Source organism: Heptranchias perlo, chromosome 4 (assembly GCF_035084215.1).
Source record: "Heptranchias perlo isolate sHepPer1 chromosome 4, sHepPer1.hap1, whole genome shotgun sequence".
Taxonomy (NCBI): Eukaryota; Metazoa; Chordata; class Chondrichthyes; order Hexanchiformes; family Hexanchidae; genus Heptranchias; species Heptranchias perlo.
The window spans coordinates 21,016,063-21,036,884 of NC_090328.1; the positions used below are offsets into that span (position 1 = coordinate 21,016,063).

At 43.1% G+C, this 20,822-nt stretch overlaps 1 protein-coding gene across 9 annotated transcripts in view; it reads left to right on the forward strand.

Annotated features, from left to right (window-relative positions):
- LOC137320757 (teneurin-3) overlaps positions 1-20,822 on the forward strand; it is a 736,578-nt gene that overhangs the window by 453,582 nt on the left and 262,174 nt on the right. The window contains exon 1 of one of the 9 annotated variants that reach the window (XM_067982533.1): positions 12,635-13,240. The exons of the other annotated variants lie outside the window; for them this stretch is intronic. Coding sequence (XP_067838634.1) covers positions 13,147-13,240 — 94 coding nt within the window. The 5' untranslated portion in view covers positions 12,635-13,146. Of the gene's footprint in view, positions 1-12,634; positions 13,241-20,822 lie in introns of those variants that run through there. 9 annotated transcript variants of the gene reach the window in all.

The following is a 20,822-nucleotide window of genomic DNA, read 5'->3' on the forward strand; positions in this document are numbered from 1 at the left end:
TGAAGCTCACGGAATTGAGGGCAAATCATTGACCTGGTTAGGAAATTGGCTGAGCGGCAGGAGATGGAAAGTAGGGATAATGGGCAGGTATTCAAATTGGCAAGAAGTGACTAGTGGTGTCCCACAGGGATCTGTGTTGGGGCCTCAATTATTCACTATTTATTAATGACTTAGATTAAGGTATAGAGAGCCACATATCCAAGTTTGCCAATAACTCAAAGATAGGCAGAATTGTAAGCAGTGTAGATGGAAGCATAAAATTACAGCGATATTAACAGCTTAAGTGAATGGGCAAAACTGTGGCAAATGGATTTCAATTTAAGCAAATGTGAGGTCATCCACTTAGGACCTAAAAAGGATAGATCAAAGTATTTTCTAAATGGTGAAAAGCCCGAAACAGTGGAGGTCCAAAGAGACTTAGGGGTTCATGTACATAGATCATTAAAATGTCATGGACAGGTACAGAAAATAATCAAAAAGGCTAATGGAATGCTGGCCTTTATATCTAGAGGAGTAGAGGTTATGCTACAGCTGTACAAAGCCCTGGTTAGACCACACCTGGAGTACTGTGTTCAGTTCTGGGCATTGCACCTTAGGAAGAATATGTTAGCCTTGGAGGAAGTGCAGCGTAAATTTACTAGAATGATACCTGCACTCCAAGGGTTAAACTATGAGGAGAGATTTCACAAACGAGGGTTGTATTCTCTGGAATTTAGAAGATTAAGGGTTGATTTGATCGAAGTTTTCAAGATATTAAGGGGAATTGATAGGGTAGATAGAGAGAAACTATTTCCGCTGGTTGGGGATTCTAGGACCAGGGGACATAGCCTAAAAATTAGAGACAGGACTTTCAGGAGTGAAGTTAGGAAACACTTTTACACGCAAAGGATAGTAGAAGTTTGGAACTCTCTTCCGCAGTCAGCAGTTGATGCTAGCTCAATTGTTCATTTTAAATCTGAGATTGATAGATTTTGGTTAACCAGAGGGTATTGAGGGATATGGAGCTGAGGCAGGTATATGGAGTTAGGTCACAGATGAGCCATGATCTCATTGAATGGCAGAACAGGCTCGAGGGGCTAGATGGCCTACTCCTGTTCCTATGTTTCTAAACGGGTGACGCGATCTGGACCCGCACTTGAAATGGTCCCTCAGGCCTCATCTGCATGAAACCGGCGAACTGCGGATGCCAAACGGGCATCCCGATGCAGTTTGATGGTCGGGACCTAACCAATTCTGGCTGCTCTGAGGGCTTGGAGGTCCTGGGGGGAGAGGGAGCGAAGCGGAGGAGGCTGGGCCCAAGGCAGTAGCGGCCGGCAGTATTTTCGTGCTCCTCCTGGCTCCATGGAAATGAAACTATTGAAAAGTTTTCTGGCCGTTTTTGAGCGGCCTTCATCTCTTTGAGGTCTGCTGGTTTGGCTGCTCAAGACCCGCAACAACTTGGTGAAACATGTGTGGTGCAAGCTCCGCCCATTTGCTGACCAATTTTCATTGGGGTCCTCCAACAGGCACTGGGACCCCGATTTGCATATGCAAGGCGGCTAATGCCTGTTTCAGGCTTGTACCCTGCACGTCTAGAAGTCGCCGGCTTCAAATTTGGCAGCTGGTGCAGTTCCGGGATGCGGCGGGGGGGGGGGGGGAGGGGGGAGCTTGCGACCCAAAATTTCTTCTGGCCAACCTCAATTTAATGCCCAAAGGTGAGTGCAACAATGTTGAATTTTTCCCCCTTTCGTTCATTTACCACAATGTCCATTCACTAAAAACCATGTATAATACTTTACAATTGTCAGTATTTAATTTACTATTTGATTCTTTAACTATAAAATGTTCCTGAATCTTTGTTTTTTGCTACGTCCTCTTGTTTATTCCTTTTTCAGCACAGATTCTGGGAGCCCCCCGGTGCCAGTGAGCTGGCTCCCATCATTTCTGTGGTGAAATCCAGCTCTTTTACCCTAGTTTTGCATGGATCCGTGAGCCTGTCACCAGGAAAAGGGAGACGGGGGCTGCTACTTCATATAGATTAGAAACAACAGGAGTCCAATCACTGACTCTTGCAGAACTCTGCTCAACATCTCCACATAGTCTGAGATTAACCTCTCACAGTTACTCTCTCTCTTTCCTTTTTTTTTCAACCAATTTCTTATTGGGTCTCATGCTGTGCTCTAGATTCCTGATGCTTTCAGTTTAATTTGAAGCCTTATGAAACTTTATTCAATGCTTTCTAATAGTTTAAATAAAGTACATCAAGGGGAGTTCCACTACCTACTTTATATCTGCAACATCCTGAAAGCAATCAAAGGGGTTTGTCAGGTAGTTTATTTCCTTTTTAACCTGTTTCTTATTAAGTTATTGCTATACAGATACTCCTCCAACCTGTCCCTTTGAATAGCTTCAATTCCAGTACCTGTCACTGATGCTAGGCTAATGGCCCTGTAATTTGTTCAATGTAGGCCCTGTATTTGCTTGCTTCCAGTCCTGTGGAACTTCATCAATCCTCACTGATTCCTTCATGATAGTAACCATGGCCCACAAATTTCCTCCCTAGTTTCTTTTAGAGCCTTAATATATCTACCAACAGGCCCAGGAGATCTTTTAGCCTTAAGACCCTTTAACTTATCCAATACCTCTGCCACATTGAATTAAAATTCTGAAGGACACTGAACTTTGATAGTTTTGCATTATCCTTTCTAGTCAATACATCTAGAAAATATTCAAATATTTTATCATCTTCATTGGCTGTCTTATCTTTTCGCGATCTAACAACTTCTTGAACTGCTCCTTTACTATTATAGTACTGGAAGAACATTTTAGTATTGTGCTGAGCACATTTTGCTTTATTTATCCATAGGGCCCTTTTATTCCTTTTAACATGTGAACTCCTACACTCCTCCCAGAGTTCACCCCATTTTCCCCTGGAGGCTTTGTACAATTTGTGTTTCTTTTTCGCTACCATTTTAATTGCTCTTTTCATCCATTTTAGAAACTGTTGATTCTGCTCAAGCTTCCCTTTCTTGGGTACCCATTTATTTTTCACACTCAACATCATAAGGTTGAAATTTCGAATCAGTGATGCTATTGTATGAATGCTTAACGCAATCATATCAACAGGTTAATGCCTCTTTTAAAATAGCAGAGACAGGAATTCAATATGAGCACATTAAGCATTCTTATGATAACATCGCCATCGATAATTTTCCAAGTTGTCATTTTCAAAGTGTTAATTTTTCTCAGCTGAATTATTTGCCAGCAGTATCTCTCAAGTCAATTTCTTTTGAGTCAGCTGATTTAATACAAATGCAGACCACTGCCTGCCGCAATGGTTTAACAGCAAACATGGATTGTACAAGCAGGTCATGGTGCCATCGCAATGAGCCTGCCCTGTTAGTTACTCTTCCTAAATTGGTGCCTGTGCTGGAAGAACCATATTGCGTACAGGTGGACTGACAGCTTAGAACAAAGAGGTGGCATTAGGCATCAAGATGGATCTCCAGGCCATTGGAGACATTGGCTCCACCTGGTTTAAATGATAGCACTGCGCTAAAATCGGGGCTGCATCCAGTGGCTGCGCTATGCTATTAATGCAGCACGGTTTAATGGAAGTTAACATCATTACTTATTTATTCTGACTGTAAAAGTCTAGAGCTCTCCACATATTTCACTAACATTGCATTCTGGTTTTACAGAGACATTTGAGATTTTGATATCCTGCAGCTTAGCTCTCCCAATAAGTGTGTTACGTGTCACTGAGCTAGCCAGTTACCTGTAGGCGGCGAGGCACAAAGTTGGCCCTCAATGTCCCCCAGGATCAGGAGGGAAAACAAATCAGTCAAAGTTCCAATTCTTGATTATCATCCAGCAATCCTCACTGGAAAGGCATGTGTGTAGATATTGGGTGAGGGCTATATGAAGCTCAACTGTAATGGCCTCTCCCAGTCAAATAACCTACTGACGCTAAAGAGTGTATTTAATGACATTTTATTGTGGGGGGACCTCACCTGCTGGGGTCGTAGTTTCATAAAATTGACCCCTACCTGTCTGGTGCAATTATGTCACCTGTGTATTCACCATCCAGCACAAATTGATTTCTTCAGGAGAGGAGGCAAAAAAAGATCAGAAGCAAACTTGGAGGAGGCTGGAAAAACAGAGACTGCAATTTGTACAGCGTGATAGTAATTACAGCCTTTGAGTGCCCTAGAGAGAGCACATTATATAAAAAAAACTTGTTTATAGAGAAGGTTGTTTAGTTTTCCAATTTACTCTGCATTTTCCCCCTCCTCTTCTCTTGAAGGAGTTCATCTGTGCTGGGCTGTGTTCTATAGACTACAGAAGCTCACTGGTAACTGCATTTGTGAGCTTTGATGAGCATGTTGGTTGATTATACAGCCACTGAAGGTAGCACAGCCAAGCTCAATCCTCTCCTCACCTAACATTCCAGAAGTAGTAACCGGGTAGCATTGAGGAGCGGGATCCCTGACTGATTTATTTCCCCCCACATCCCTCCCTAACCCAGAGGGCCTCAGGCTAGTTGTAGCACCCCAGCTGAGATATGGTAACTTAGCACAGACAGACAATGAGTTAATAAACCAATATTCAAGGATGAGGGAGCAGTTAAGACTTCCTATAACTGCACACATTGGCTAATGTTGCTTCAAATTAGATAGGATTTACAGCACAGAAAAAGGTCATTCGGCCCAACAGGTCTATGCTGGTGTTTATGCTCCACACGAGCCTCCTCCCATCTTACGTCATTTTAATCTATCACCATATCCTTCTATTCCTTTCTCCCTCATGTACTTATCCAGCTTCCCCTGAAATGCATCTATGCAATGTGGTTGGAGTAGCATGAAGAAATTGCAACGGGTGGAATTCCTTTTGAGTGGTGTCCCCAGCAGATCGGCAAAGGAGCAGGATTTAGGGTTAGAGGAGGAGTAATTGGTGGGGGGAGAAAAAGAAGTATGTGATTAATTGAGAAGTTTGCTTTTGATGCATCCTTTAAAGGATGTTCTTGAATGGAGCTGGTTTATTTTTATCTGTTTCTTTCTTCGAAGTGAAAATAATTGCTTGCGGTCCAAACAAAGCGCTCTGCAATAAGTTTCTTCCAGATTTGTTGATCACATGAAGGCAAGTCATCCCCCCCATAAAGAAAGAAGAAAAAAATCAAACCATCCATCTTGCAAAGTTTCTAACAAATTCAAAAATAGAGAAAACAAAGGAATCGGATCAAAGGTCTTCTTTCCTTAAAGGGGACATGTCAAGTCTGAACTGCTGACTCATCCTTACGATCAGCCTCACTTCTTTAGCCGTGCAAGTGTAGTGATATCTGCGATAGAAACAATGACCTGCTTGGGCTGAAAGGTTAATGGTAATATGCCCCGTACACTCCTTCATTTGGAATGCATCGTGAGACCTTTGCCACGGGTAGCATTTCCTGGGCTTTAACCCTCTTATTATTTTGGCCACCTGAATGAAGTCAGGCTGAATGACAAAGCAGCAGTGATTTATTGGATTTGTCAATCTTAGCTGCACTTATATTTAAATACTTTCTTAACGACTGGGACTTTTCTTGTGCGTGGATCAGTTTCCCATTGATCTTCATCAACAAAGGGAGAGACTGTTGACTGCGGGTCGCTTGTTTTAGCTCCTGAAAAATGGGCGGCCACTGTTGAATCTAGTGGGGACTTTGTGCCCCCATTTGACTGTCCGAATCAACTTTCAGATAGGCCTTTAAATGGGTGCTCAGCCAACGGTCCCCCCCCCCCCCCCCCGCCTCCCCCCTCTCGACCGCCAAAAAAAACCCGATTACAACTTCCAAGAAGAGGCAAAGCATGCCTATTTTTGCCTTTCTTCCGGCATTGCGAGTTGTTAAAGAGACCAATGGAGGCCATTCCCGAAAGGTAAGTTTTTACAGTTGAATGATGAATGAATGTAGAACTAGTTTGTTACAACAAATGTTGCTTTGATATGAATTTCTAATTAAAAATAGCCAGTTTAGCTTCTCTCAAATTGCTTGCGGAATTTATTTAGCGATTGGCTATGCCACATGACACAGGAAGGTTCCTGACTGAGCCGCGTGAGTTGACCTCAACAGGGGCAGCGGTTAGAATGTAACAATTAGCTTTGCTGCCCCTGGGTTAGGATGGGGAAAATGGACCAGAGTTTCTGGCAGTGTTCCAATCATGTTGGGTGAAAAGAGGCTTGGGCGCTGCTGTGATATCACTTGTGGTCGAATAGCCTGGTGGCACTCACTGCCTAGGCTCACACATGAAGAATGGCCACTTGTGTGATGTAAAGAAAGAGTAGGAATAGAAGGAGGCCATAGAGCCCCTCGAGCCTGTCCGCCGTTCAGTTAGATCTGTATCTTAACTCCATTTACCCGCCTTGGTTCCATATCCCTTAATACCCTTGCCTAACAAAAATCTAATCAATCTCAGTTTTGAAATTTTCAATTGACCTAGCATTTATAAAGAACTTGCATTTATATAGCACCCTTCACAACCTCAGGATGTCTCAATGAATTGCTTCTTTAAGTATTGTCACTGATGCTGTGTAGACAAGCGCGGCAGCCAGTTTGTGCACAGCAAGGTCCCACAAGCAGCAAATGAAATAAAATGACCATCTAATCTGTTTTGATGATGTTTGTTGGGGAATAAATATTGGCCAGGATATCAGGAGAACTCCCCTGCTCGTCTTCAAATAATGCCATGGGTTCTTTTATGTCCAGCTAAACAGGCAGGTGGATTCTCAGTTTAGCATCTCATCTGAAAGACAACAGCACCGCCAGTGCTGCAGTCTCCCAGCGATGCACTGAAGTGTCGGCCTAGATTATGTGCTGAAGTCTTGAAGTGGGGCTTAAATCCACAACCTTCTGACTTAGAGCGGCAAGAGTGCAATCATTGAGCCAAGCTGACAATAAGGTACTGAAGTTCTTTGATGAAGTAACGGAGAGGGTTGATGAGGGTAGTGTGGTTGATGTTGTGCATATGGACTTTCAAAAGGCTTTTGATAAAGTGCCACATAATGGACTTGTTAGCAAAATTGAAGTCCATGGGATTAAAGGGGCAGTTGCTGCACGGATACGAAATTGGCTAAGGGACAGAAAGCAGAGAGTAGTGGTGAATGGTTGTTTTTCAGATTGGAGGGGAGTATACAGTGGTGTTCCCCAGAGGTCATCATTAGGACCACTGCTCTTTTTGATATGTATGAATGACATGGACTTGGTTATACAGGACATAATTTCAAAGTTTGCAAATGACATGAAACTCGGAAATGTAGTAAACAGTGAGGAGCATAGTAACAGACTTCAGGAGGGCATAGACTGGTGAAATGGGCAGACACATGGCAGATTAAATTTAATGTAGAGAAATGTGAAATGATTCATTTTGGTAGGAAGAATGAGGAGAGGCAATATAAACTAAAAGGTACAATTTTACAGTGGGGGGGCAGGAACAGAGAGAGACATTGAAGGGGGCAAGACAAGTTGAGAAGGCTGTTAAAAAGGCATAACTGGATCCTGGGCTTTATAAATAGAGGCATAGAGTACAAAAGCAAGGAAGATATGCTAAACCTTTATAAAACACTGATTCGACCCCAGCTGGAGTATTGTGTCCGATTCTGGGCACCACACTTTTTAGAAAGGATGTCAAGGCCTTAGAGAGGGAGCGGAGGAGATTTACTAGAATGGTGTCAGGGATGAGGGACTTCAGTTATGTAGAGAAGCTGGGGTTGTTCTCCTTCGAGCAGAGAAGGTTACGAGGAAGATTTGATAGAGGTGTTCAAAATCATGATTGGTTTTAATAGAGTAAATAAGGAGAAACTGTTTCCAGTGGCAGAGGAGTCAGTGACCAGAGGCCACAGATTTAAAGTAATTGGCAAAAGAACCAGAGGTGACATGAGGAAAAAAAATTTACGCAGCGAGTTGTTATGATCTGGAATGCGCTGCCTGAAAGGGTGATGGAAGCAGATTCAATAGTAACTTTCAAAAGAGAATTGGATAAATACTCGAAGTGGAAAATTTGCAGGGTTGTGGGGAAAGAGCAGAGGAGTGTAATTGGGTAGCTCTTTCAAAGAGCTGGCACAGGCACAATGGGCCGAATGGCCTGCTTCTGTGCTGTATCATTCTATGATTCTAACAGCAACCTGCACCCATGGGGCCTTACTCCAGCAAGGATTTGATAACCAGGAGAGGGAAGAAAATTACCAGAAAATAATTTTGAAAAAGCCAGTTTGGAAAAGCTTTGTAGTATGGCCCATTTAATCATTCATTCAGCAAGTCAGTCAGCAAAGGGTCTGCAGAGATCACTTAAAAAAAACAGTTAACACAAAAAATGATTAGACTTTTAAAATGCAATGATGTCTCTAGGTGAAATTTGGCAGCAGATTCATTGTTAGTGTGCTGAGCATTGAAAAGCAGGTAATTGGGCCAGATTTTCTGCTTGGATCAGGGTTTCCTCTGTACATAATGTTGTACTCGGATCAGGAATTTCAGAAAATGGGAGTGAATAGCATCTGGTGTGGTGCTTTTAAACTGTGCTTCGTTCAGGTGTCTGTTTACCTGGAATCGTGTATTTTTTACAATCATACTGACACTGCCGACTTAAGCTGGGCCATGGTTTTACAGTTTCTGGTCACCCACAGGAGCAGGCTATTTAACTGTGGAGACATCACACTTGAGCCTTATCCTGATATATATATTTATTTTTATATATACATAACACACACACACACAGACACATTCCTCACCTGTCAACCACACACATCCAGTTTCCAGCAAGGGTTACTGGAATGCAATTTTCCTCTCCCTAGCTCAGGGGTGTTCAGGCCAGTTTGTAACATTCCAACTGCTAACCTCGGTTAAGGTCGGCCCACAAAGTGGGAATCAATCACTAGCCACCTGGGTATCGCTTCACCTTTAGCTGGTCGTATTTTTGCCAGGTTGAGCGCCTTTGTATCAATCCTTAGGTGGCTTCGAAGGCCGAGCTCTCGCTAACATCAATTGAGCTATTACAGGCCAACCTGTAACCGACGTCATTAGTGCACCTCAGGAGCCCACAAGTAAACTTGGGGGTGCAATAGTGTCGTGGTTATGTTACTGGACTAGTAATCTAGCAGGCCTGGAATAATGATACTGAGAATAGGAGTTTAAATCCCACCGTGGCAGTTTGTGAATTTGAATTCAATTTTAAAAATCTGGAAATAAGAAGCTGGCCATGAAACTGTCAGATTGTTGTAAAAACCCAACTGGTTCACCCGTATCCTTTAGGGAAGGAAACCTGCTGTCCTTATCCAGTATAAAAACAGAAAATACTAGAGATTGACCTCGGCAGGTCAGGCAGCACCTGTGGAGAAAGAAACAGAGTTAATGTTCAGATCAATGACCTTTCGTCAAAACTGGAAGAAGTAAAGATTTAACAGTTTTTAAGCAAGTACAGAGTCAATCTGGCCAATATGTGACTCCAGTTCCAGTTCCACTCCAATGTGGTTGACTCGTAACTGCCCTCTGAAGTGGCCTAGCAAGTCACTCAGTTGTATCAAACCACTCTCTCAAGGCAACTATGGAGGGGCAGTAAATGCAGGCCTTGCCAATGAGTAAAAATATTGTGGAAATGATAGTATTTTCTCAAAAGTTGGAGATATCAGGGTGATTTTTTTCTTTAAAGGAAGATGTAGAAGTATGCTTCTCTCCTTCACCTTGGCCCTTAGGTTGTGATTATTTTCAGATAAACTTTTTGGGGGAGGGGGAAATCCATGGGGCTCATGAAATTAATGTGATTAACATTCACAGTACCATAGTCCTGGAGCTTTCTTTCCCTTTAAAAAAAATACTTAAAAGTAAATTTCCAAACAATTGACCTTTTGATACTTGTAAACAATTTTACAACACCAAGTTATAGTCCAGCAATTTTATTTTAAATTCACAAGCTTTCGGAGGCTACCTCCTTCCTCAGGTGAACGATGTGGAAAAGTTTATCTCCACATCATGACTACCATCGACACCACAAACTGCCTCATCTCCACATTTTGATACTTGGTACAGTTTTTAAAAAAGTGCATTTATTTATGAAACAGCTCAGCTTTAATTTTTTCAGGATGGCATTGACAAACTTGAATAAGATACAATTATAAGGTACAATTATTGTTTTTATATTTTATTCTGGGAATAGTAAATTAGTTTTTCTGACAGAAACTGTGCCTTACTTCCTGCCCTCTTCTTCCATCTTGTCTCTCTCTCATCGATTTCTTGTGTTCTTCTAATGGGTGTCTTGACAAGTGGAAAAGGGAGAGTTTATGCAGTGTTTAGAGACTAATGAGTTGAAAGTGCGACCATATTGGTAGCGGACATTGCCAGCCATTCCACTGAGCCCTGGAGTGAAATCTGCACCTAAAGTTAGTCTCATTCTAGCATCAGTTCACAACTAGTTTGAATATTTACTACAACAACAGCAACAACTTGCATCTATATAGCGCCTTTAACATAGTAAAACGTCCCAAGGCGCTTCATGGGAGCGTTATCAGACAAAATTTGATTCCGAGCCAAAGAAGGAGACATTAGGACAGGTGACCAAAAACTTGGTTAAAGAGGTAGGTTTTAAGGAGCGACTTCAAGAGAGAGAAGGAGAGGTTTTGGGAGGAAATTCCAGAGCTTAGGGGCCTAGGCAGCTGAAGGCAGAGGCGCCAATGGTGGAGTGAGGGACGCACAAGAGGCCAGAATTGGAGGAGCGCAGAGATCTCAGAGGGTTGTAGGGCTGGAGGAGGTTACAGCGATAGGGAGGGGCGAGGCCATGGAGGGATTCAAACACAAGGATGAGAATTTTAAAATCGAGGCATTGCCAGACCGGGAGCCAATGTAGGTCACTGAGCGCAGCGGTGATGAGAGAGCAGGACTTGGTGATGTATGGAGGTTAGACTTTGGGATTATAAACTATGCAATTCAATTTCATCTGAAAATCAGAATTGATTTGAAGTGTGTCGCACATATTTAATTTAAGGACTCCTTCCCCCACTGCAGCAGTACCTGATAGCCCATTGTTATAAAACAGGACATCATCTGCTACAAGCAACACTACGGGAGATCCACTGGTATCTTTTTTTTTAATTGAAATTTTGATTAAATTGTATTTGATTTTGTAAGTAGTTCATTCACAGAGCACTGTGTGCACAAGATGCTCTGGCAGCCACACAACAGAAGATGAGAGGCAAGGTCAAAGGGCACCTCGGTCACAAATTTCTGGTTTGCAAGACAGAAACTCCTGCTATAAATAAACCGCTTGTTCAGCAGGGTCCACTGTGCCCACAGGCTATTCGTCTGTCGCCTTTTCAGTATTGCTGTTCGCAACGAGTTTAAACCAGAAAATCAGAACCTGCTCCTTCAATGACTCCATTGGTAAAGCAACAGCCCCATGTGGCCCCAGGAAGGCCATACAAACCAGGAATGTTCCAGGTTAGAAAAGTTGAGCTAACTGATCTCATCCCTGTTGCTTGTCAGGGTGCTACAATTGGCTTTTGCATCTCCGAGCGAGGGGGAATGGCAGGGAGGGAATTAAAAGTCACTCAGGGTTCCTGCTTCTGATCACTATCCAGTGACTGCGGCTGGAAAGTGTTAAGCGTGTAAACATCGATTAAGGACAGAATCGGCCATCCCGCTGGGGATGAATAACCCGCTGACATTAACTGTTGGGCTCACGTGAACAGTGGTCAGTTGGGGCGAGGTAGTGGAGGTCGTGGAACTGTACCACACAAGAGGTAAGACCCTCAGGGTCGGAGGGGGAGGGAGGAAAAGAATATCACAACTCTTCAAATAGCTTTACTGAAAGCAATGAGAGCAGCTTACAGGCCTCTATCGTTACTGGTTACAGCCCAGGCAAGTTTCAAAAATTAATGTAAGTACTCGCCTGCCCTGTAGGACAGCCAATATCCCTTTAAATATAGATTAATGCCGTCCTGGAGACACTTGATCAAAACTCTGTGTGGGTTTATTTTAGGCAGTGGGAGATTGTGTCCCAGTTGGCAGCATTTTAAACATCTCTAAGCGTGTATCACCAACTATTCATCTCACTGTGAAGTCTGAATCTCAAGTGAAGTAATAGCAGTGATATTTGGACAGATCTTGGAATCTAAGCCACTTGCTGTCTCTCTGAACTGTTTATTGCTGAAGTTGCCTTCCGTATCAGCAGGTTTTTTTTTAGATGTTGGCTTCATGTAAGAACGTTCTTTCCTTGTGTGGGCAAGTGAGGGGTAATAGGATATAACTGTCACTGCAATCCCTTGCAGACAGTGAGGCAGGAAATCAGAGATACAGCTGTGGTTTTTGAGGGGAATTAGTCTCCTGCAGTGTAAACAATTTTACAACACCAAGTTATAGTCCAGCAATTTTATTTTAAATTCACAAGCTTTCGGAGATTTTCTCCTTCCTCAGGCAAATGTGGGCATCTCCTGCAGTGGGCAGTGCAGCAATCCCCCTATCTCCTCCTCCTGTTATGCCCCCTCCCCCACATCCCCACCCACCCACCCACCCACCATTTCAGGCATGTGTCAGAGGTCACTGATGTTGTCCATCCAGTTATAGTTGGCTGCACAGATGCTGGCAAGTCACAGCAGAGCGCTCCCAATGTCTCAGGAGGGGAGGCTGCTGTGCACTCAGCAGTTTTGTTGGAGGCTGCTCGGTTGATGGAAGTCTGAGCAAAGCAGTTATTAATGAATTATGACAGGCCTTGTACTCGGTAGGGCAGAAAGGTTTCAGCTCTCTTTTTAGGACACAACTTAATGGAAGACGCTCAGAATGGCAAAAAAAAAGAAAAGCTCTGGTGATGTTCCTTTAAGTGCTTACAATTCGGAGGGACGTTCACAGATAGCCAAAGGGGCTGCAAGTGGCAGTGTTTAAGGCCATTACGATGGCTGAATAATTTTCCAGAGAGTGATCTCTTCCAGCTGCTCCTAATGCTGTTATTTGTTTATTTTTCACCTTGGGCCTTGCCTTCCTGGTGAAATGCTGACCCAGCGGTGCAAGTGTAGGAAATGGGTTGATCATTGTAGTCGTCTACAGGTTTCATTAAGGGAAGAAAAGAGAGCTCCGTCTGGTACTTGCCATCAGGCAGCGAGGATTAAAACCTGAACGCTTCTCAGTAGCAGCCCCTGGGGGCATGAAGGGAATAGATGAGCAACAAACTCCACACAACAGAGAGGCAAACTTTCTTTGTCATTTTCTCCACGGATGTTAGCGGTGACAAGGCAATGGACTGTCAGCCCGGTGAGTTGCAGAGTCATTTTCCCAGTTGTCCCAGCTGTTCTCCCAACCGCGGATCTCCGTGCCAACCGTGTAGATCTGCTTTATTGATGCTAGAAATTGCCTGTCATTCTAATGCCAGCGAGATACTGTACCACGGATTACATGGTGTACAAACCTTTAACTTTGACGTTTGTTTAATTTTAATTATATTTTCCGTGCCTGTCAATTTTGTGCGTCTCAGCCCTCTTAACTTCTACGTACAAGGCATTCTGTATGTGCTTTTTTTCCTTCTACTTTTGACCTGTGTCATTCTCCGGGCAGTGTTCTGTTTTTGTGCTGTCCCAAGTTTTCAAGTTTCAAAAAAAATCGGACACTCCCACAATCGGAATGGAGGGATCAGGGTGGGGGTTTGTGCACGCGTGCGTCTGTAAAATTGTGCGCCCACCTGTCGAGAGTAAGCCTCAAACATTGACTGCTGAATCGGACGATGACTTTCAACGTAATGCTCCTGAGGCTACAAACAGCAACATTGGGTTAATCACAGTAATCATTACAACCATTTCAGTGCATGCTTTCCATGTTCAAATTTGAGAAACTTGGGTCATTTAATTTATGTCACACTGATCAGAATATTGCAAAAGGAAATTCAAGAAGCATTTGCAGATGAAAACAATTTTCTATTTGCTTTCCTTTACAAATGACACAGTAAAAATAATAATTGTTCTGTTCTTTTGACTTAGCTGTAAAAGGGGGATCTCCAAGGGTTAATTTTTCGTGGAAGAAAAATCCTGATTGGGAATGGGATGTGCCCGTTTTTGATAGCAGGGCGTCTCTCTCTCTCTCTCTCTCTCCGTTTTATAAAATGTAATGAAATGTAGGCATTTATTTTTTTTTCACTTTCATTGGGTTGTTGCAGACGTTTTGTTCAGCATTATATCCCCACAGCAGCCTGGCCATTGCTCTCATGCGTTTTGTCTTTATGTAAATAGCTTTCCTCTTCTCACCAGTAAAACTTCAGTTTATTTAGGCATTTCTTTTCCAAAAGAACTGATGCTGGGAGCTATTTATGGCCTGACATAAACAGTCGCTTTGAGGATGGTAATGAAAAGAGATTGAACAAATGTAAAAGTTGTGATGTGGAATGACTGATTAATTCAGTGGCTGGTTAAGTCGGCATTAGATCAGGGCGAGTGTGAAAACCATTACCTCTGGTAAGCATGTGAAATTATTTTTTCCTCAATGTTGTGGAACATATGATTGTTTTGTTATGATGCTCTAAAAGGAAGAGGGAAAATGGCATCTTCGTCCATGTTTCTCAACTAGTTTTTTGAATACTGAGCTTCCCACAACATTTTAAAAGGATTCCAGAGTATTTTGAAACTGAAACCCTGAAAGATCAGTAAGTAGTTGGTTATCCTGTAGTACCTGAGATGTAATTTCCCATATTCTGTGCTTTGGAACATGAGTAGTTAATAAATGTACCAAGAATATAGCAGGAAAACCGTATTGGCTGCATTCGGCTTGCCTGCCTGGCTGGGTTCTGTGTTCGCCTCCCCTTGAGTGCCTGACAGGGTCTGCTGCATGCAGGTCAAGCAAGCAGGTAAGAACTCCATAGAAACAAAGAAAGAAGCTAGGAAGCAAATAGCATTGTGGTGTCCAAGGGTGCCACTGAACCCAGAGCAGTGCCCATTAGATGCAGTCAGTGGTGATCTGCAAACTTATCCAACTTGGCCCAAAGCCATGCCATGATTGAATGGGGCCAAATTACATGGGATACTAGCAGCATTTTAGTGCAGTGGCAGGTAAACAGTGTGTAGTTCTCACCACTTCAGTTGAATCAAAATTTCTAGTTGTACCGTAAGCCACGTGACATGGAAACATGCTGTTCAAAGTCAGGAGAAATGAAACGCTGTGTTTTTAAAAAGTGTATACATGGGTGTGTGATATATAGGAAAGGGAACATATAGCACCCCTTCTTGGCACATGCTAGGAGCAAGTACATTGGAAGTTTTGTCCCTAAATACGTAGGCATTAAAATTACACTGTCCGAAGAATAGCATCCAAATTCCTTTGTGCATCCTTTCAACATAGACAATGAAGAGAGTACAATGCAGAGTCAAGTAAGAAGAAAGACTTGGAAAAATTGGGGCCGTTTTCATTAGAGCACAGGAAATTAGAGGGTGATTGAATAGATGTATTTAAATTTGTCAAGGGATGGGACAGAGTAGATAGAAATGCAACGTTTCCAGGGATTGAGGGGGTCTGAAATGAAAGGACACAGATAAATGATTAAATGTAAGCGATTTAGAACTAAAAGCAGGACAAGCTGAGAAACCTTTTTTACACAGAGGGTTGTGAGGCTGTGGAATGCACTACCAGATTAGTGATTGAAGCAGAGATCATGTCAACATTATAGGTTAGATAGGTGTTGAAGGAAAGAGGGATAAAGGGATATAGGAGCAGGGTGGGCACATGAGATTAGGACTACTGGTTGCATGGAGAGTAAACATCAAAACGGATTGGTCAGCCAGCTAGTAATTTCTATGTTCTTACTTTCCCTTCCTTCCTTTTCTTTCTTTCATCCAAACCAAAGAAAGTGATTTCTATTACAATTTTTTAATTTTCAGAAATGCTGTTCCTCAAAAAACAAGTGTAATCTGGTTTTAAGTTGAATTGGAGTACTTAATTAAAAAAATGTAATCAATATTTCATATTGTTGCCCAAATTGATTAGAATTCGTAGCAACTTATGACCTGCTTCTTGCTGTGTGATTGAAGAAAACTGGAGTTTGTGAGATCAGTAATGTCGGTGTGGGTTAGTGTCATTGAGTTTTAACAAGTACAGGGTTTAATTTGAGTTTTAGTTGTAATGTTCTTTACGATAGGTAACTAAAAATGGAATCTTTAAAGTTGCCTCTTGCACTGTCGTGGTGCCCTATCGCCAGTAGCTGGTTCATGCCGTTCAATTCAAGTGACTTTTCACCCGAGGTACAGTGCGTGTGAAGCTGCAAACACCTCACACTGAGGCAATTTGTGTCGTTAACTGACTGGGTCAATATGTGGGTGTGACTGCTAAAGGGACCTCTAGACTCTGATAAATTGTATACGCCAATATAATTATTGACTTGCTAAAAGCTTTGGAATAACAGTATTGCGAACAACTCCTACTTTTAATACAGAGGAAGCACTTCAGTATTACATATTTAAAAATTTTAACGTCTTTATTTAAAATGCTGAATGATGCCATTAAAATGTTCTGCGAGTATAACGCTTTAAAGCTCAGACCTTGACGTGTGTAAGATCTTGTCGCCTTTGGCTAACAGTCCATTAACCTTCGTAATAATAAGACATAGGTCATTCTGGTTCCCAGGTGTCTTTTGGAACTGGACTGGTTATATACGAGGGCCCTGAAATTCCACAAGAGTGCCAGTATTGAGAATTCTGGACGCTCCCTGGAATATCGTACGCAGTATAACACGGGCCTGTGTATCTGGAATTTGGGCGAGTGTATTCTGCAGTTTTTCTGTCCACTAATTTTAATAGGAGGGACCGGTGGATACCATCAGTTTTGATGGTGTTCACCATCTCTGTCTGCAGTCTCCGTTACATTGCTGCTTGACCATCAGAAGTAAAGCATTCCATCGGCAATGAACCCGCAGCAGGAGAGTCTAGTGGCACTTTACGATGTTTGCCGATTGTTCAGCACAGAATGATGTGCTCACTGCACATCATGTTGTACGGCTTGTCCCTTTTGAAACTATAAATAAAATGAAGATGTTTGTGTGATTAAACCACTGGGGAAAAGCTTGTGCTGCAGAAGATTGCTTTCCAAAAAGAAAAAAAATCCCCAGTAACCAGTATGGAGGCTTGGACATGGAAGATGTCTGCAAACCCCAACCTAGCTACACAACTCTTCGCGAAGCGCCCCTTTAAGGCTGCTGCGTTATAAGGTGAGAGTGAAGGAGTTAACTGTGTGAAGGTTTGTAACATCAAATCAGAGACAGTTTATAGTTGCAGATTTTAGTAAAGTACGATGGTGGGCGGGTGACATTTTCATACTGTGTCTACTTGGACTGTGAAAAAACATCCAGTTCTACAATTAAATTGCGGATTGTGTCCTTCCAAACATGAATTGAGAGTATTTTAAGCCTGGGTGAAGTATATTGATGGTTACAAGTCTGTCACTAGTGATGGGAGTAATTTAAAATGATCACACAAGAAGTGTATTGGTCCAGCTTTCAAGTGTGCAGGTTTAGGTGAATTTTCCCTCTCTTTATAGACACTGTTTCCCTCCCTTTATAGTCACTCTTTTTCCCTCCCTTTTATAGACAATCTTTCTTCCCCTCCCTTTGTAGATACCCTTTCTCTCCATTGAGACACTGAGGGGTAATTTTAATCTAACCCGCCCATCGGGAAACTGACGTGATCGGGTCCAGTGCTGGTTTTACAACCTGTCTGATTTTACTCCCCATTGAAATCAGTGGAGAGTTATATTGGGCAGGGTGTGAAACTAGTGTTCCACCCAATCCCATGGATTTCTTGCCTGGTTAAAATCACCCCCTCTTTCCCTCCCTTTATAGACCCTTCCTCCCTTTATCGAAACTCTTTCCCTCGCTTCAAAGACACACTTCTCCTCCTTTTATAGACACTCTTTCCTTCCCTTCACAGTGACGCTGCAGAAGTGTTTTTCCCCTTCATAAAAATGCTCATCTCTCCATTCACAGAGGCCCTATTTCCCTTTCTCCCCTCTCCCCAACCCCCAACCCCCACAGTTCTCCCTCTGTGGTGTGCACCTCACCACTGATCCCACCTCCACCTCCTACCAGGCAATGTTGCTTCACTTTGAAAACAGGTTGTGTAGATGGGAATTCCTGATCTGCCAAAAACTATCACGAGGTCACAAATTTCTGTCCCCAGTGTGCTGCAGAAAAGAGTAAGCTCCAGGAGCGGAGAAGCAACATCAGGTAAGAGCTGGGGCCAGGACCGACAGTAAGGAGTGCATCAGTGATCAGAGGGGTGACGCCCTAACATGTGCTCAAGATCCCTTGACAGGCATACAGCACAGGTGGAGAAACACATGTGCTCAGAATAAGAACTAGGTGCAGAATCACCTCTTGCGTTCAAATATTGTTAGATTGAAGTGCACTTATGATGTATTCATCATGAAGAGATTAGACACTTCTTTTTCCTGTTTGTCTTTCAGTATGCATTCATTATTGTGAACTAATGCCAGACAAATTGCTTTATATTTGAGGCAGACTGGCATTGTTGTGCTTTTTTTTTTCTCAAACCATTTTAGTTTTCCGCAGTTGAACAAAATCTACTTCAGCAATTAATAAAATGTGAATTAATTAAAGCAGAATGGCATTTTATCTCTGGCCCCTTTTGTCTGTTACATCAGTGTTGAATTCCATATGGGAAGAAGTAATTATTATATCCTAGAATAGCATTTACGAAAACAAAGGGGAAAAAATGATCCTGGATTGACTGCTATAATTCTGTACACTAATTGTGGATGAGAAATGACAGCTCAGGTTATGTGATGAAATGGCAGTAAATTCTACAGCTGAATATATTTCTATTAAAAACTGCAGTCAGGCACAGTAACTGTGTTGTGAAATGCGAAACAAAAATCGCTTCGTGTAAAGAGAGTACTTTCTAAAAATGAGAATGGCAAATGATTTGTCACCACCGCTGCCTGTTCGGAAAATTATATTTTCACCGCCTCTTAATGTAACACTGCGGGATACGGGCAGAAAATCGCGGTACGCATGGCACCTTCTCGGGCAACTGGGGATGGGTGGGCAATAAATGCAGCCTTGCCACTTTGCCCCATGTCCCGAGAACAAATGTTTTTAAAAAAAAAGGTGTGGAAATTCACAGGATATTGCACTGCAACAAGTCACTTGCCTTGCAGATGATCACTTCAGACTTGCAGCCGAATTTTTTTTTTAACTCTTTCCTTTCTGGTAGTTTTTGTTTTTAAAAGGATTTCTGTAGCAGCCCGCCGTATGTCCGTAGATAAAGGCACAGGTTGTTGTGGAACCGAGCCACAAGATGGACACAGCTGCAAACTCCGACCTGTGCTGATGTCGCTGGCGTCAGCTAGAGTCGTGGCGGGGTGGGGGTGGGGGTCGCTACAGTTAGCCGTAGGGCCGGAGAGGTAGATGGTGGTGCGGGGTTGGAAATCAGCCAGAGTTCCCAGTCCGAATCGTTATTAGACTTCTACTGTATAGTAGTCCCGTGTGAATATGAAGCGAGAACAGCATTGGACTTTGCTGTGATTCCTTCTGTAGTTGAATTGCATGCCGACACTGGAAGCCCTGACTTTAATCCCGCCTGCCCGGCTGGAACGATGCGTTCAAATAGCAGCTGGACGCAACCTGCTGCTTCCCGCCACATTCCCGCCTCCCACGATTTTATCATCCCGGGTTTTCAGGAGCATGGAGCCAGGGGCCTCATATATAATGAATTGGCGGGGTCCGATTATGTCATTCGGACCCCAACCTAATTTTAACTATGAAATATGCGATTCATACAGGGTCTCCACCAGTAAGTGGTAGTCGCAAGCAACATTGGGCCAGAAGAGGCTCATGTATTAATTTTTAACATTTTGGTAAGGTTACCATGAAGGTTCCTTGTGGGCCAAAAGGAGCAGGAATACTCCTCCCCCTTGCCAAACAGGAAAATTTTGGGCCTCCTTTGCCCAGGCCTTACCCCCGCCCCCTGCCCCGCCGTATTCAACGGCCGCCTTCAGCCCAGACCCCGCTGCCCCCCGCCTTAATGACTTACATTATCTGAGACTGTTTCCACGGTCACTGATGGCATCTGGCTCCCGCTCCGATTTCCGCTCCTGCCTGCCCGTATTGACATCAATCCTGCTGGCCCCAGGCGAGAGACAGTTCAGCGCTATTTAAATGAAGCCGAGGAGTTCAAATGGCCCGGGCCTTACCCTGAACTCACCACGAGTTGTTCCCGCCTACCCTGCATCCGGCCAGCCTTGTACGCGCCCCGAGTTAAAACTCAGGGCTCCAGTCAATGCATTCGCTCATGAAAAACGGTCACGTGAGCAAACTGTCAGAAGGGTGGCCCACACCTGTGGGAACCGTGCCCACGCAGGTAATCTGAGAAGATTGGTGGGTCCATCAGAAATCACAGCTGGCTGTAGCGCTCCAGGTGGGGTAGCGGACGACATCACTTACGTGGCAAATCCACAGTTTAGCATCGCAGAGTGAAGTGACGAAATAATTAGCCACAGGGGTAATCAGTTCAAACTCGGAATTGTTAATTCACAAAACAAATGGAAAGCCTTTTACTGCGTCTGTAAAACGCACACTGAATCCATTGTCCGTTAGGGGAAAAAAAAAGAAAATCCCTTTTAGCCCACTGTTGTTTCAGGAAAAGTAGCTGATGAAGGGCTTGACAGATGGGACAAAGCCAAGGTACTTAATTTTTCACTTCAGATTTAAAGGGCAGTCATTGAGCTCTTTTGTCTTGTGGATGTGTCATTGTAGCTCGAATTGCACTATTTTGCATGTAAAATTATTCATGGATGTATTACTATTTGAATGTTATTTATGAAGCTAAGAAAGGATTGCTCTTCG